Source organism: Pleurodeles waltl, chromosome 4_2 (assembly GCF_031143425.1).
Source record: "Pleurodeles waltl isolate 20211129_DDA chromosome 4_2, aPleWal1.hap1.20221129, whole genome shotgun sequence".
Classification (NCBI taxonomy): Eukaryota; Metazoa; Chordata; class Amphibia; order Caudata; family Salamandridae; genus Pleurodeles; species Pleurodeles waltl.
The window spans coordinates 689,485,288-689,503,510 of NC_090443.1; the positions used below are offsets into that span (position 1 = coordinate 689,485,288).

Sequence of the window (18,223 nt, forward strand, 5' to 3'; positions counted from 1 at the left end):
TGTCTGCAGAGTCGCGAAGGAGTTTCTGAGGGGGATAGTAACATTAATGAATAAATATAAGAAATGCAGTAGTACAATCATTTGAATTAAGGCAATGCATCACGCAATGGACCAGTGTTCAATCTGGGCCTCAAATTTGTCCAATGCCGCACCATAATTAAGGCATATTACCTGCTTGCGATCTCTGTTGATATGTGTTCCCAGGTACTTGAGCTGATTGTCGCATGATTTGAGTGGGTACTCACTTATGACAGGAGAGGTGGCCGCTGTGAGGGGAAATAATTCAGGTTTACCAAAGGTAATCTTGAGGCCTGAGTGTGTTCCAAAGCAAGATATTTCTCGGAGCACCGTGTCTAGTTTGGCCGCATGATGCGTGGGAACAGGAGCATATCGTCAGCATAGAGAGAAATCAGCAAGGGGCCTGTTTTGAACTGTAACCTGCGATGAAGATGTTTAAGTGTCATACAAGTCGATCTAATGCTAAACTAAAGAGTAAGGGGTAGAGGGGACATTCCTGCCTCCTCTCTGGAATTGGGGAATGAGGGTGTTAATGTGCTGTTGATCTGAAGGCAGGCGGTTGGTGAAGAGTATAACCGCATAATTAATGATGCGAACCCTTGGGGCATCCTATTTTATGGAGTATGACCTGTCAGTAGGGCCATTTTAAAGAGTCATGCCTTCTCTGCATCAAGTAAGGCAAACGCAGGAGGGATGGTAGGCGAGACTCTATGTATGTGGCAAAAACAGTTTGAAGGTTAATGGACGTTGATCTATGGAGCACGGATTCTGCTTTGGCCGACATGATTATTTCTTCTAGCAGTAAAGATGGTCTGGTGGCGAGCAGCTTCGCCAGTATTTTATTATCAAAACCGAGGAGAGACAGTGGTCTGTAAAGATCCGCACAGTGTGTGGGATCCTTGCTTGATTTCAGCAGTAAGGTAATCACTGCTTCTTGTAGAGTGGGCAGCAGCTCTCCCTTCTCCAAGGCCTCCTGGTACATCTCAAGGAGATGAAGAGCTAAAAGTGTTTTGAGTGCTTTATAAAATCTTCTCGTGAATCCGTTCAGTCTTGCTGCTTTGGAGCCATCCAGAGAGTACATGGCAGCGGTGATCTCCTCAGGAAAAGTGCCCCACGGAACTGCTGCTTTGGCGAGTCCAGGCACACCATGGCCACCTCCTCGAGATAGCTCAGCAGGGTGGGAGAGCAGAGGGGTGGGGGGTGTCTCGTCGGTTTCAAGATTGGAGTAGTATTCAAGAAGTTGTGCCTGCACTACAGCTGCTCCCACCGCCCCTGCCCCCCCCAAGAGTTGTAACTTGAGAATATATGATAGTGACCTGGGGGTTGGAGGGGGGGGTGTCGAAGGGCGCAGGCCAGCATGCCACTGGGCCGTTTGCCCTTACCGTAGCAATGTGTTCTGGCGCATTAACCCATGAGTTTAATTTTCCGGTCCGCAAGCTTCTGGAACTCCTCCAGCAGCCATGATCTGTCATGCAGAGAGCCCCCTTCATATCTGGCACCATCCTGTCAATCCAGGCTGGGCAGCACATCTGCAACCCGGCTCGTATCACGTTGGATAGAGAACAGAACACCCAAATGCATAGATATGATTCCCCTGATACATGCTTTAAATGCCTTCCAGAGTACTGCTCTAGAGGGTGCTGTTGCAGTGTTTTTGGTAAAGTATTCATTGATTGCCATGCGAAGATTTGCTTGAAAGGCATCACCGTGGAGCACCATGGTGGGAAAGCGTCAAGTTCTCCCGATGTATTGCCCCACATGGTATTCGGAGTGTTGGGTGAACAAGAGAGTGGTCTAACAGTGCGCAATAAATGGGCAGCGCAGCAGCAAAGACTATAATAGCCAAAAATCTATCCGCGACCACTTGACGTGGGGGTGGAGTAAACAGTGTATTGAAGCGCTGGCGCCTGGGAAAGCTGCCATTGGTCATGCATAGAGTGCACCTCGCATATGTCCCGGAGGATTCGCCTGGAGTGTATTTTAGTGGTGAGATGCTTGGATGTGGATTCCACAGCCTCATTCTGTAGTAGGTTGAAATCCCCAACAACAATCAAATGCTCAGCAGGTTCTCTGTCTAGGTGTGCTTGAATGGTGCAGAAAATCTCCGGTGAATCAGTGTTGGGAGTGTACAGATTAAGCAAGGTCATACGTCTCCCTGCCAACACCCCTCCTATAAGCAGACATCTACCTTCTGGGTCAGCCACAGTTAACTGATGGTGAAAAGGCAGGTTCCTATGTATCAATATGCATACTTCGCGAGAGTAGGCACTATAGTTTGAAAAGATGTTTATTATTCAGATATGCAGCTTACAATAATGAGTAAAGGGAACAGTGTACAATGGCAAAGAACAATGGGGATAGCGGACACCCCTGCCTGGTTCCCCTGTATGTGTCATAGACATCAGAAATCTGCCGCCCAGTCTTGACTCTTGCGGTTGGGGAAGCGTAGAGCAACCTGAACCACTTAAGCCATGCTTCTTCTAATCCCAGCTGACACATAGTAACTTCTAAATAGTCCCAACTCACTGTGTTAAAAGTCCTCTTGGTGGGGGGTGGGGGGAGGAGAGTACAAAATATGTAGTCAGTCTTCAAGGCAATGGAGGTCTCCTTCCAGTGCTTTCTTGATACCTATCGTCTGACCCATACAGTGGCCCGTACCACCACCACCTTGAGGGCCTCCTATTCCACTCCCCTTTGCAATGTCTATCCCACATTGCAGGAACAGTATTCCGCCACTACTGTGGATAATGTGACTTGAACTTGCATCTTCCAGCACCACTGGTTGGAGGCGCCATGTTTGGATAGGAGGCCGTAGGTTCCCGCCATGTGCAGGTGGATCAGAAATGGGCTGTGGTCCGAGAATGTACGGCCTAGGTGCTCAGTATTTTTCATCTGCCCTACAGATTGACCCATTGCATACAAATCGGTCTATTGTAGTGTGTACCTGGTGGATATGGGAATAGTAGGGATAATCCCTATCCACCGGGTGATGGGCACGCCACACATCTTCCATGGCCCTGTTAGTCAGCCATGCTGTTAACCACGTAGCTAGGCCCCTTGCACCTGTTGCTGCCAAGATCGAACTGAGAGCCTGCCTGACTTCCAGTTCGAGGCCCACCTCCACCCGTAGGCTTCTACCTGTGAGTATCTGTGCAGGTCATCATTACTTTTGCTCATTTTTCTGTGCTTTGTCATTTTTATTTTTATTTATTCTATTTCTTCATTCTTTCATTACTCTTTCCTTTTAGCGCCTTTCTCTCGCCCTGCACTCGATTTCTCTGCCGCTGTGGCTCCGCCCCACTCCCTGTGGAGTGCTTTCCTGCCCTCCTTCCCTCCTGCATCCCAGCTGACTGTACCTTTCCACCTCCTTCCCCTTATTAATGGTGGCCACGCCACAGGTGTGCCAAAGGCAAGCCCGCCTATGCCTGGACCACGCCCAGCGCCACAAATCCTGTCCTCCGATCATCCGTCGCTATAACGCAGAGACCCTCCACATGCTGAACAAAGGTGCTCCACTGCCTGTCATCTTGCATCACCCAGAGACACCCATGGACCGTTCTCCTGCTACCACACCCCCACCCTAAACCAGACCTCCCACCATTGGGCCATCAAACACCCACCCGGAGTGCATCGGCTGCATCCTCCTCCATACGCTGCTCCACAAACATGCTGTAGAACTCTGAGACCTGCTAGACCCCACCCACCCAGACAGTGTCTTTCTCACCAAAACATGGATGAACCCAGCATCAGCACCGTCCCCAGCGACTACAATCTGCTCCGCAAAGACTGCGGCAGCGGCCTGGCCATCGTACACAAATCCACTCTCCGCCTGACAACCAACGCAGAAGAACACTTCCCTCTCATGGAGCACCTCCATTTCCTGATCCACGTCACTCCCAAGTCCACCTTCCGCTGCACCCTCATCTACAGGCCACCCGGCCCTGCCAGCCATCAGCCACTCCATTGTCAACATCATATCTCCCCACGCACTCTCCTCGGCCACCTCAACTACCACATCAACACCGCTTCCCTGCTCAAGGACCTCGCCACAATAGGCCTCAAGCAACTGGTCACCTTGCCAACACTAATTGCTAGACATAAACTAGACCCCATCTTTTCCTCCAGCAACATCATCACTGTTGACAACACCTCCTCGCTACACTAGACCGACCACCACTGCATTCATTTTTCCATCACCACAACGACCATCCACCCCCGCACACTCCGCTCACCAAGCAGGTAGTGAAACCAGATCACCAAGGAAGAGCTCACTAACACCCTCAGCAAATTTCTTCCTCCCCTCGCCACAGACTCAAACATCTCGGCACATTCGAAGACCCATTGGTGGAAGTTCAGTGCTAACACCCTAGCACTACTCCGAAAAGACCTCAGTGAACACAACCTCAAGAAGGCCAGCTGGTCCTCCCCCCACAATCCATAGCTCAAGGCACAATTGCAGACAGCTAGAAAAAAGATAGAGAAGCAGCAAGTCCCCGGGAGACCTCACCGCCTTCGAATCCACCTACAAATCATACCTCCACCTCCTCACATGCACCAGCAGGGCTCGAAAAATCTTTAAAATGTTACTAGACCTGTAGGGTGAGTATCTTAAATAGACTCAAATGTTGTGATCCTAGGCAAATAGTTTAAAGTCGCCTTTTTCTTCATTCTCACATATGATTGCACCTTCAAATATGGGAGCTCAGCATTTCTGCAGTACAAAAAAAACCTCTTGTTTCTTTAGGAAGACTCAAGTTTGCTGCATGCATCACAAGAATCAAGCCCACATACCCATAACTTAGGTCTTCTTTTAGGTTACTAACAGCATTGGCTTCAGGGCAGGACTGTTTCTCAGTTTGTTTAAACACTCAGGTTTCATAAATATATTACTAAACCATGATGCGGTAACATTGTCATCTACACACAGTAACTTTCCAAGAAATGTCTAAAAACCTCTCCACTAACTTGCACCTTTACTGATAAAACTATATTTTCTTCTTCTTCTTCTTCTTCTTCTTATTATTATTATAATTGTATTTATATAGTGCTTACTACCCCTGACGAGGCGCCGAAGCGCTTTTCGGTGAGTAGCACGCTACTCTGGAACCCAACAAGAATTAGTGCTGGATTAGTATCAGGAAATAATGAGTACAATTTTGGTATTATGAGTTAATTTGAGCCGCGGATATGAGAGTTTGTTAGTTAGATTGACTGGAGTAATGGAGGGGTGGAGGAGGAAAGAAATTCACAAGTGTTAATTGGGAGTATATCCTTAATTTACTCAACCCAAAGGCTTGGGATGAGTAAAGGGGGATGGAGGAGGGAAGAGTCTGTGGAAGGGTTAGGGAGATCATAGTAGCAGGGTGAGATAAATGAGGGAGAATTTAGTAGGGTTGTGTGGGAGGTCACAGTAGTAGAGTGAGGTTTGGTGAGTTGGATGTGGAAGCGGAGGGAAGAGCTTAGGCAGAGGTATTTAGGAGATGAAAGTAGTAGAAAGGATTTGGGATGAGTCAGAGTGAGAATGAAGGATAGTTTGATAGAGACATGACATGATGATGGGTAGATAAGTGTGATAAGATGAGAGCAGGAATTCATAGATTTCTAGTATAACAACCCACCCAGGAGCCATGCAATGACCCACGAACATGCCAAGCACAGAAACAACTATATATATATATATATATATATATATATATATATACACACACACACACATGCACATACAATACATAATTAGAATTAATTGATGATACAAAGCAGCTTGAAAGTGCATCTTCTGGCAACGGGTAACCAGTGTAGTGCTCTCAAGGCAGGGTAGATGTGGGCTTGCGGCTTTACATGTAATAGTAGCCTGGCTGCGGAATTCTGGATACATTGTAGTTTTTTTCATAATAGATCGAGATGATCCATGGTAAAGGCCATTGGCATAATCCAGTTTGGATAGTACAAGCGAGATAGTAGCTTGCACCTTGTGTGGAAATCCGAGGTGGGGGAAGATGCGTTGTAAAGTCTTCAAGGCGATGAAGCTTGTTCGTGCTAATTTGTCCACTTGGGCATTCATAGTTAACTTGGAATCCATGGTGATTCCTATATTTTTAACTTCCTTGGATAATTGAGGAGGTGGTCCGAGATCGTCAGGCCAGACGCACAGAGGGTCATAATTTTTCCATTCACCACATACGAGTATTTCTGTTTTGGAGGTATTTAGTTTGAGATGGCTCCAGGTCATCCACTGATCAACGGCTCTGAGGCAACTGAAGATTTGTGAGGTTTTCAATGTTTTTGAGGCATTCTAATTTAAGTAGTATTTGTGTGTCATCAGCCTGCCTAATAAATGAGGTACCAAACTCTGAAGTGTTTAAAACCATGCATCCTGGCATCTATTCGGCCTTCACGGTCATGACCATATGTCACTTGCTGGAATAGCCTTTCACTGGCTACAAGTTAAAGAAAACTGTTCTGCCTTGTTAATTAAGCCCTCTGCAGCTCAGCTCCTGATCACATGTACAAGAGATTTGTCTTGTACCATCCCTTCAGAAATCTAGGAATTATTGAGCAGAAACCACTTTTGATCCATTCATTCCTTTTCAAGTTTGGAAAATGATTCCTTCATAAAGACTGATCATACATACATCTCTAATCGTATCTTAGACTGGAAAATGACTGATAACCAGGGAGTTTTGAAATACCAGTCTTTACTTGACACCCAAGACCTGGGCCTGCTGATAAAACATCCTAAACCAGCTACTCTGACGTTACACAAGGTTTTCACATCTCCGTGTAGGATTATTTCATATATTTGCTGTTTTTCCCAAACTATACACCTCCTTATTTATCTATCTAGCCTCCTTAGTTGTCTATCTATATTATCTATGACATATGGCTCTTTAAGGCCACTCCCAGTGTCTTGTACTACTAAAAAAAAAAAAAAAAAAAAAAGAACAAGATACCTACCTTCGGTAACACCTTTTCTGGTGGAGACAATATATAGTTGCAGATTCCCTACCCCTGAATCTCCCCCAGTGTATTAATCTCTGGAAATTGGGTTTCAGAAAACATATCCTTTGCACATCAACACAAAGTATTCTGATTTGTTTTCATCCTATTAAAATCTTTTTTTATATTTTTGACTTTCACAACTACTGAAATATGTTTTGAAATGTTTGCACAGTTGGTTTAGTCATTTAAATGTGTGTTAGGAAAAAACTGACACCCTATATCCTTTTATTTTACATTCTAAGCGGCAGGTCACACAGTTCACCTTACAAAGTCCTGGAACTCTGCAGTCAGAAGGAAAAAGTAATTGTAAGAAAAACTGACTTTTGACCCCTGTCTTTGAACACAGAGCAAATGTGACATAAGAACAAGATTTCTTTTTATTGCCCCTCCACTTTTCAGCTGAACGGAACACCTGTTCAGTGTCAACTGGCCAGAAGGGACAAGTAAGTATTTAAAAATAGCTCGACCTTATCAAATAAGACTCACCAGTGCCAAGTGGTCAAGTCAATTTTTCGAGCCCTGACCAGGAAAGCCCCCCTGCAGGAACGTATCAGTGCCACTGCACACAACAGTATAGAGCTCTTCGCAGTGGTCAAGGAGTTCGCTAGACCCCCCTTCGGAAGTGGCAAACATCCCTCTGTCTAAGGACCTCTGCGACCGACTAGCCACCTTCTTCCACTGGAAAATCACCAACATCTATGATCGTTTCGGACCCCAAGACCCTCCGAGCCCACCAACAACCCTCCAGCTCAGACCCTCTGAACCTTCACAGATCCTGCACTTCTGGACCACCCTCGCCACAGACCAGACCTGCTCAATTGTGAGCGGCATCCACTCTTGAGCCCCTACTGACCCCAGTTCTCGCCACATTTTCAATAAAGCCAACACCTCCATCGCACCCGAGCTCTGCCACAGAACTGTTCCATGAAGACTGCTACCTTCCCCAAGGACTGGAAGCACTCTGAGATCAGCCCACTCCTGAAGAAACCCACAGTCGACCGTCTGGACCTCAAGAACTACTGCCCCATCTCCCTGCTGCCTTTCCTAGCCAAGGCCATCAACACACAGCTCTGCAAACACATCGAGGACAACAAAGTCCTGGTCATCTCCAAATCAAGTTTCAGGAGCAACCAAAGCATGGAGACCGCCCTCCTCGCTGCCACAGAGGACATCTGCTCGACTGTGGCCAAACAGCAGCCCTCTTCCTACTGGACAGATTGGCTGCCTTTGACATAGTCTTGTATCACACCCTCCCCTCCAGACTCCACGCAGCTGGCATCTGCGGAAACGCCCTACAGTGGATATGCTCCTTCCTGACAGGCAATACTCAGTCTGACTCCTATCAGAACCTATGGAGATCTGCTGTGGAGTACCCCAGGGCTCCTCCCTGAGCCCCAACTCTTTAACATTTACATGGCCCGCTCGCATCCATAGTCTGGAACCACGGACTGAGCATAGTTTCCTATGCTGACGGCGCCCAGTTGATCATCTCACTGACTGAAAACCCCACAACTGCCAAGAAGAATTTCCACAACGGGATGGAAGCTGTTGCCTCCTGGATGAAGGACAGCTGCCTCAAGCTCAACTCTGACAAGGCCGAGATCATTATCCTGGGTCCTTCCACATCAGCCTGGGAAGACTCCTGGTGTCCCGCTTCCCTCTGCACTCCTCCCTTCACCCCTCCCCACCCCCCCAACCATCCCAACAAACCATGCACACAACCTCTGCTTCATCTTGGATTCATTGCTCACCATGACCCATCAAGTCAGTTGCATCCTCCTGTTTTCACACACTATTAAGTCTCAGGAAGATCTTCAAATGGATCCCAAATGACTGCCACAAAACCGTAAAGCACGCCCTGGTCACTACCAGAGACTACTATGGCAACACCCTCCACACCAGCACCACTCAGAAGAACCTGAAAAAACTACAGCACATCCAAAAACGCCTCCACCAGACTCCTCCTGGTTGTCCCCCGCCGCAAACACATTACCAGACACCTAAGGAACCTCCCCTGGCTTCCCATCGAGAAAAGAATCCACTTGCGACTCCTCGTCCACGCACACAAGGTGCTCCATGACCCAGGACCCACCTACCTCAATCACTGCATCACCTTTTACTCCCCTGCCAGACCTCCCCACTCTGCTCAACAGACACTAGCCACCAAACCCTGCATATGGAAGACCTCGGCTGGAGGAATATCCTTCACCTATTTTGCAGCAAAGAGCTGGAACACCTTGCCTCTTCACCTCAGGCAGTCACTATTGTTGCCTCAATTCAGGAAGGCCCTAAAGACCTGGCTCTTCAACTGAAGCACAGAGGATCGAACCCCCCTTTCAGCGCCTTGGAACCCGTACGGGTAAGTAGTTGCACTCTATAAATTATGATTGATTGAATTATAAAAGCTACATGGTCGGGGATATGGGAGATTAAGTGAAAACGCAAGCTTGCATGTGGAGTGCTTGAATCCCTTCTCATCTCAATTCCCCTCCCCTCCCCCCAAAAAAAGCCCCAAAATTAGGAGCAATTGAAGAACTTCAGTACTTGGTCCGTTTTCCAAACTCAAGAGAATGATGGGCTGCAGACATGTCAAGACACAGGCATGAAGGAAAAGAGAGCAATGCTAAAGCTTCCAAATGGTAAGCTGTGGGCGGGCTATAAGCTCACTGTAGGTAAACGAAATGTCTTGCAGCAACAGCTCATGCGCTGTCTAAGGGAGCCTAGTAAAAACAATTCTGCTTTTGGCTAGGACTTTTGTGGCTGGCCTTTTTGTTTTTATCTAATTCAGCATTTTTGACCTTTCAATCAGATCCACAATCGGCTGGGGAAGAGTCAGAACGGAGCAGAGGAAGAAAAAGCTTTCACGTTGAGACTGTTTGTATTAGCCCTTACCTTATATTTCACAACGCTTTCTTGTCCAAAACCTTTAGTGAATGGGTGTAGCCCCACTGTGAGGATGGTTAAGAATGTTAACAATCTCCTTGTTAGAAAAGCTTTTCATGTTCTTCCTGCCACTGCAGGCAGTTCCTACTCGGCTGTAACAGAAGGAAAGCAAGGACTACTGCAATCTCCATATAAGCATTTTTACATTTTCTAACTTTACTCTTAAAAAAATAAAACTGGTGTATTAAGGCTTGATGAGCCAACTACTAGGGTAACCAGTGTGTTCTCGTGAGCTTGTTTTCTGTTCTGTGGCCAAGTTACCAGTCAATTGGGTCGAATTTGGGGGATTACTGCACCTTTTTATTAAATTGATTTTTGCCTTGTTACAGATAGCAAGATTCAATCATCTGGTACCTCCGCACTAATGATGTCTCCCTCAAACCTGCTCCACACTTCACCAACTTTCTGTAAAACCTCTTGCAGTAATCCCGTTGCCTTTTGCACAGAGGAGAATGTTGATCAGTGCATATCTTATCTTGACCAGGTGAGAGTTATTGTTTTATTGAGACTGACAATTGCATTTTTAATGGTATGGATGTTCAGAAACTACTTTAGGAGGGGCAGATGTATTTTTAAATAATATGAATTAGTGACTACTTGACCAATACTTATATAAAAAATAAATAAAAAAATGGATGAATAAAGCGGCGGGTACCCAGCTTGTACCTCTTAACTAGCAGCCAGCCACTAATACAAAAAACAAGGCATTTAAAGAGCGAAAATGGTGTTGAATCGCGCAGCTTTTAGAGTATGCGAGTAAAACAAAAATTCATTATGGAAAATGGTTTGGCAGGAGTGAGGAGGGTAATCAGCTAGAAGAATAGTTTTAAGAGAAGTAATTGGTGTAAAGATCAAACTTAAGAACCACTAGTATAACGGTACTAAAATCTTGTGATAAATAGTTAACTAATTTATCCTCAAGATGTTGCTGTACTGTATATTGAGTGAAAACAGTGAATTGTGACTTAAAGACCTCGCAGGTGGCTAACCCTGTTTTGATACTTTCTACACGGCTCCTGTGGGACACATAATCATCCAAGGGAATACCTTGGTTGACATGCCACATGCATCCAGATTTGTATATTGTTGGCTGTCTAGACATTCCTAAATGTGATTGCCACTAAAATAACAAACACTTAGCAGGACCAGTTGGAAGGCCGCTCATATCTAGCTCATGCCAGGTGCTCCACATGTACAGCTGTCGTGGTTCACAAAACCACGTTTCTGTAATGCATGCCATATGCATAACATCCGGCAGTACGCTTAAGATGGAACATTGCCCTTTCGTCAAGCATAGGACAGAAATGCCAAATAATTGTATCCCTGCCATAACAAACCTGTAACACAAATCCTCCATAATATGTACTTTTTAAATCTCAACTGCTGCTCTGGAATGGGATGTCCTGGTGCTGTGGGAGTAGACACAAAGGCTGGTGAAGCAAATGTAGTCCAAACATACGGTTAAAAAAAATAGATTTTACTTTCTAATGATAGTGTAGGTGACACTTAGTGGCTTTCAATCTAAGAAAGACTTTATTCTAGGCTTTGTGAGCCAACGTGGAAAGAGGTTGCCCACCAGTGAAGACCTAAGGATCTACGACTTTGAGAAGGGGCATGAGGCTTAAAATCTTCCAAAGATTGGGGTCCTTGGAATGGCTTTGAGCAATGCACTGTCTTGAATAGATTACACAAGATGAAAGGGGGCACTAGTGTAGGAAGAATATTTGTGGACCTGTGGCCTATGACTCAAACTCAGACTCAGAATGAGTATGACAGCTGATTTCTGAATGAGTTATAGTCTTGGATTCTGGTAGTACGGCTTAATAGAGTAAAGATTTTCAGTAGTTCTGTCTAAAGATGATTGCTTTCAATGGAAAGAGGGAAGATCCTCCTGAGTACTTAATAAGTGGAAAACAAGACGGTGTGCTTATTCAAATAAGCCTGGTAGTTAAGTATGATGCCAAAAATAAATTCCAAATTGTGGGCACTTTCAGCTGAGTCACATGGCTACTACCCATCCAACCAAGAGTCCCTGGCACATCTAAATACTTTGTCAGCATTCTTGCAATCAGCTGTGCCTTGGGGAATAGAAGTAAGTAAACTTGTAAGGACAAAAAAACGAAATCTGAGATTTAATTCGGGCTCAAACCAAAGTGGAAGGCTGCCTTTTGGGACACCTTGTTAGACGATTCTAAATGTTTTAGGTATTCTTTCAGAACATTAAGTGGGAGTTCATTTTACTGGAGTCATAAGTCCTTTGACCTAACCTGGGTTTTGTCTGATTTCTTGGCCAGCTATTGTGTGAGTAGTGATAATCTTTAATGTCTGGACTCTAAAATTACTGTGATTTTGTGTACAGCAGTTTTAGTTGTACTCTGGAAGTACTACTTGTCTATATAAACTATTCTGTTTTTGTTGCCAGGAGCTCACAATCTTGGGCTTTTCCTCATTGTATGAAGAGATCAAAAGGCAAGGGATAAAGAGACAATTAAACATAGTGTCAGCTGTGAATTGCTTGAATGATTTGCTGCTCCTTCATCGTAAAAACCTCAGAATTCATGAAGAAGCAGAGATCCAACACGTCAAACTGCTAAGTGATATGGATCACCTCCAAAACAGCAATTTCAAACATAAGGTACATGACACATTTTAATTGGAATGTAATACATATATGTATGTTGATATATATTTTCCTTTAGTTTGTAAGTTACTTCTATTACAAGATTTTCTAATGTGTACGAGTATCATGAAAGGGAAAGCTGGAACGGACAGACAGTTATTCACTGTAAGATTACACTTGGAAGAAAACATTATGTGGAAGTCATCTGGATTCTCTTTTAAACAAGGAAGTAGATATACAGAAGTCTGAGTTGTGGGTGAAATTAAAGTTGTTTATGTTAATGCTCTCTATGATATAGTGCATGTGCAACTATGTATGGAGCTAGTAACCTTCAAAATATTTCAAGTTTTGACAAATTCAGGGGTGGGGGTGTCTGATTCCCAGGAGGAAGACGGCTCACAAAAACTAGGGTGGTAAATATAAAGTGATGTGAGACTTATTTATTTTAAGGTATTTATAGAGCTTAGGATTTCACCCTTGTGGCTATCTTGGAGCTGAACCCAAATCACAGATTACCTAGCTAAATCCTGATGCAAAATGGCTGTCAACAAACCCCCACAATAGGAAGAGTTCTGGAATAACCATGTTTTCGGTAGCTTATGGAACCATAAAAGACTTGGTTCTTTTTGGGCAGGAGATGGAAGGTATTAAAACTCTGAGGAGTTGCGACATAGAAAGATCAACAACCCAAAGACGAATGGCAGAATCAGGAAAGCGGGAAAAGAGCTTGCTCAATAGATTTTAAAGAGCGAGGTGGGCAGTGACATGCAGAACTCTCAGTCGATCGCAACCAGTCGGTAAATACGTAGCCTTTTGAGCAAGCCACACTGGATTAAAAAAAAACAAAAAAAAAAACTGTATAGTTTTGAAAAACTGTTTAATAAGGAGCTATTGAAGAGGGGAAGAAGGCTCCTGAGATGTGGTCCATGACCCTGAGGCCAAACTCCAACCCAGCTGCATAATTTTTATACTGTCTGAAGCTTTGGAATCTGTTGTACTAGTAAGCTGATGGACAACAACCCACTCCAAAAGCAAAGCCAAGAAGGGCAGCTCTGAGATTGAGCGATAGCTGACTAACTTGTCGAGATCCGAGATGAGTAACTTCAATAGAGGTGTCACAACAGCAGCTTTGAAGCTGGGTGAAATTGAACTGGAGGATAGCCATTTATGATGGCCATTGGAAACAGAGGATTGGTATGTAACAACTCTTTATCCACAGAGTTAGTTGGGCGTTCGGCAGGATGGTTACCAACTTGATAAAATGTATTCTGGTTAGTTGGCTCAATTCGACCATTGAGCTTTGGGAAGCACTGGCAGTATTTCAGAAATGAGGGCATTGGGACCAGGACTGGAATGAGGGTTGCTCTCTAATTCTAAAAATCTTACTGATTAAATAATATGCAATTTATTTGCAACCATTGGAAGCTTGGAATTGTATAGCTAAGTAAGGATGGTTTTGGGGATGAAGACGGTGGTTTGTGTCACAAGATTACAATTGAGGTTCTTATGTGTGCTTCCGCTAAGATTGGTTAGGTTTTTTTCTCTTTTAATATGTAAACAAACGCAAAAGGTTGGTGAATGAAATGGTTTTGTAACATTATAAATTCTCCTAGTTGTCTATTGGTTCAAAAGTTGCACTTCATCTGATGAGGAAGTGTTGATAATTGGCTGACAATAACAACCTACGTTAACTATGACCTTCTTTTGATGCTGTGGTATTGTCCTAATCAGACCATAAGGCATAAATGTTATTATTTGTATCATATCTTTACTTTTTCTTAGACAACTAAACCGAGTTTCCCTGCTAATCAAGTTATAAAATGGGAAATTGAAAGGATCTATTCTATACTTGAATAAATGCAATTTTGAATTTCTAAAAGGTGATGGAAATAATTATCCGTAGTAAAGATGGCTCATAATGTAAAGTGGTTGTTTTATCACCTTAAATTATCTCTGAAGCAACTTGATGTTTGAATTGCAAGCCTTCCTTTGCAGGCAGGCTAGCAGCAGGAATACATGGCAGCCTTCATTTTGGTGGTGTGGAATGTTGCGCTCATGCTGTGGATACTGGACTATCAGGCAGGCTAAAGTGTACACTGAGCCGTTTGAGACCTTGGCCCACTGGATCCCCAGGAAGATTAGGGGGGTCTTCCAGGGAAAGAGTAGCATAGCTGTTTATGTAGGGGTTCCTATTTAGAGCACCTCCCTCTTGTGATACGTCTTCCTCAGTCTTTCTGCAAAGCTTTACATGATATTAGGGTTTCAGAGAAGGCACACGAGTCCTCTAGTTTGGCAAATATGACAGTGAAGGATCAAGATCTGTGGGCCGAATACACTGTGTAGAATATTTGTATGCTGGTCTCAATTTATTGATCTAACACATGACCAAAGTTACCAGATGACTGAAAGACACACTGATTGCTCATCCAAGCTAATAATCTCTTATGACTGATGTTTGACGGATATCAAGGCATGAAAACAAATGTGCAAAGGTGTTGGGGAGTATGGATAAATTAGGGAGCTAGTTCTCTTTACAAAGGGATTGGAAACCCTGACCACAGCAGAATGGTAGTTGGCACAAATAATCATGGGGGTGTTAACAAACTGACCTGAAAAGTTGTGCATTTTAAAACTGGAACAAGAAGATTTAAACGTGAAGTCGTTTTGCAGTGGTCGGGTACTGCAGAGAAACCAGTGAATCATTTGCAGTTGGAACAATTTACTGAATGCCCTTCGCATTCCATCATCGCCTGCACCATGGTATTGAAGGCTTAATACAGAAGTTCAAAAAACAGAATTATGAACAACATTGAGGCAGGTAGGTTTGACGTCAGTAGAAAAGACGAGCCGTGCTTAAAAGTGTGCCACTGAGGGGGTTTGTCTTGCAACACATTGTCCTTGTTTGACTAGCCTTTTAACAGATGGCTCAATGCTTGCAACTAAACCAGTTGAGATTGCTGGACAAACTGGACCAATAAATATAGCTGTTATATAAATAACACTTGAAGAAACTCAAGCCATTAGTTAATGAACAAAAAAAAAAAAGCTATGATGGAGGACAACTTCCTATGTGCAGATAAGATTAGAGGTTGGAAATTGAAGAGACAGTGGTGTGGCCCCAAACGTGTTTGCAAACAGGCACCCAAATCAGACAACGAGGAATACTATATGAACGTTAACAGCAGAGGGAGATGGTGAAGACAGTTGATTGATTTGGTTTCATGAAGTTAATTGCAGCCTTCTAAGGAAAATGGCTTACATATTAATCACAGCCGTATGTGATCAGAACCATGGATTACAAAGTACTTAGATTCAATGCAATGAAATCCTTTGTAAAAACAGCCTCCGGGAGTGCTCACAAGAATGGTCAATATTAGATTTGAGAAATTGAATAAGGGCAGTCCAATAACTGCCTGGGACCTAGGGCAGTGCAATCAACATTCAGTGGCTCCTTGCGGTACATAGAAAGTGTATTTGAAATCAATCAATCAATCAATGCACCAAGTAAAATAACAATTTTAAATATAATCCTTGGCCCAACAAATATAATAATGAAAGATTACTTGTTTATCTCCTTGCTCACATGAAGGAGAAAACAGGAAAGTACTCAAACACTTGATTTGAGTTCAAGATAACCTAAAGTTTGTGTATACATATACAATCGGAAAATATACCTTAACAAATTGTAAATCATGGCACAAAAACAATCATGCCATGTCCAGAAGGATCATATGATTTCATACATCCATTTGTGTCAGTTTTGACTCTTAAGTCTAAAAAGGAGATATCTTTAGGAAAGCAGCTTATTGAGCATGAAAAGAGATCTGTAGATGGTAGTGTATTTAATATTCATTTTAAAGCAATGCACCCAATTAGCTTGAATGTTAAAATCAGAAATAACTTGTTTGAAAGGCCATGAGGTCCCGGACACCCAGTAAAATTAAAAGGAAAAAACAAACACTTGGGGTGAAAATAGGAAAAGTTACTTAAGAAATGTTGCCTAAACCTTATTTGCTCATTTGGCACCAACATTTGTCTCTATGGCTTCCTCTGGAGGTGACTTGAGGTGAGCTTTTTCTTTTTTTTTACTTTTTATTGCGTTGTAGTTTTATGTGTGATTTTTACCCCAACCATTGACTGTATTGCTTCATTTGAAACCAGTGCCTTGCAGCCAGAGCTTTCATGGTGCGAGTGCTCACTGTGATACTTTTCTGTAAGGATTTTTATCAAGTACGCTCCCACAAGGGCCTTTATTTTGGCATTTGATTCTCCAAGGAATATTGAGGCGTTCATAGCCATGAAGCTGAAAATATCCCCACATCTCCTCTGTCAAGTGTTAATTTTTACTGGGCCCTGCCTCATTGGGGAAACACGTTCTTTACAAACTTTGAATTGCAGATTGGTTAGTTCAGATGCTACCTCCAGGTACATTAGAAACCTTACTCTGGAGCCAGTACTTAACGAGCCACGCATCTTCTGAGTAACCTGTGTGTGTGGCTGTTTGGAGTCAAATTGTGTGTTGATCCATAGACCCACAAAAAGCATAAGAGGAGATCCTTCTTACTAATGGCTATGCTCATTAGACATTAAAGATCAAATGGCCCATGGCAAAACAGTGAGCTTTTATTTGTCGGGGAGGGGGAGGGTCTAGCCCTGCCTAGTGGCTCCAGTTACATATGTTGGATGAACATAGCACTGGAAGAATTCGAGCACCTCAGCCTATGGTACCAACTTAAATGAGGGGAGTCTGACCATAGTCTGCTCACTAGAGCTCACTGGCCGGAAATCACGATCTTGATTTGATAAGAGGTCCTCTTCCTATGGACTTGTACCCTTATGGCGCATACCACTCTTCTGACCTAAAGTGTTACTGCCTCTGTTAATTCATTGAATTCTGCAGACTGGTAGTTCTTTACCTTGTGCACACCTATGCAGCTAGTAAATGAACTATTTCATGTTTTTCTTGTAATGCTGCTGGTCTTAGACCTGTCCGTCTTAGAGTGGTCTCTCTCCTCCCCCGCAATTAAACAGTGGGACATGTAACTTTAAGTTTTACCTGTCCAGGTATTGAAAAAACCCTTAAATTCTCTTCTCACTACTGCAAAGCTTGCATCTCCCATACACTAAAATTGTAGTTGTCTTATTACATTTAATAAGCTTTAATTTCCAAACAAGCACAGGTAAATAGTTCATGTTTGGTGTCTTTGGAAATTTAATGAAAAATCAATGAAGTTGGATTTTTAAATTACAATTTTGAAAATGCCACTTTTAGAAACCTGACATTTCCTGTTGTAGCCATTTGGTGCTTTTAGCCAGTACCTGGGTTACATGACTGGGTGTGGCCGACAGTTGAGCTTTGTGTATTCCTGCTAGACAGCCACACAATAGAGAGCTTAGGTGTGCCTGATAGGCCATCACTAGCAGGATGGGAGGGAGGAACTGGCCACAGCCCCACTTAGCCTTGTAAAGGCTGTGTCCTGCCTCTGCACAAAGGGCTGCACATGCCCTGTAGTTTGTCTGGAGCCAGAATTGGGAAGAGAAGATGCCTGGGGACTTCACAGGGAAACCTCTAGAAACTTCTTCCCCAGTTCAAAGCCCAAACTGGGTATAAATAGTGGACCTCTTGCACCACCAATTCAGGTT

General features: G+C 43.7%; 1 protein-coding gene across 6 annotated transcripts in view; it reads left to right on the forward strand.

The window, feature by feature from the left end:
• The window catches only part of SSX2IP (SSX family member 2 interacting protein), a 415,768-nt gene that overhangs the window by 109,933 nt on the left and 287,612 nt on the right, over nt 1-18,223 (forward strand). For all 6 annotated transcript variants that reach the window (XM_069232285.1, XM_069232281.1, XM_069232284.1 and 3 more), the window contains exons 3-4: nt 10,290-10,444; nt 12,383-12,595. In XM_069232285.1, the coding sequence (XP_069088386.1) occupies nt 10,290-10,444; nt 12,383-12,595 (368 nt within the window). The remainder of the gene's footprint in view (nt 1-10,289; nt 10,445-12,382; nt 12,596-18,223) is intronic.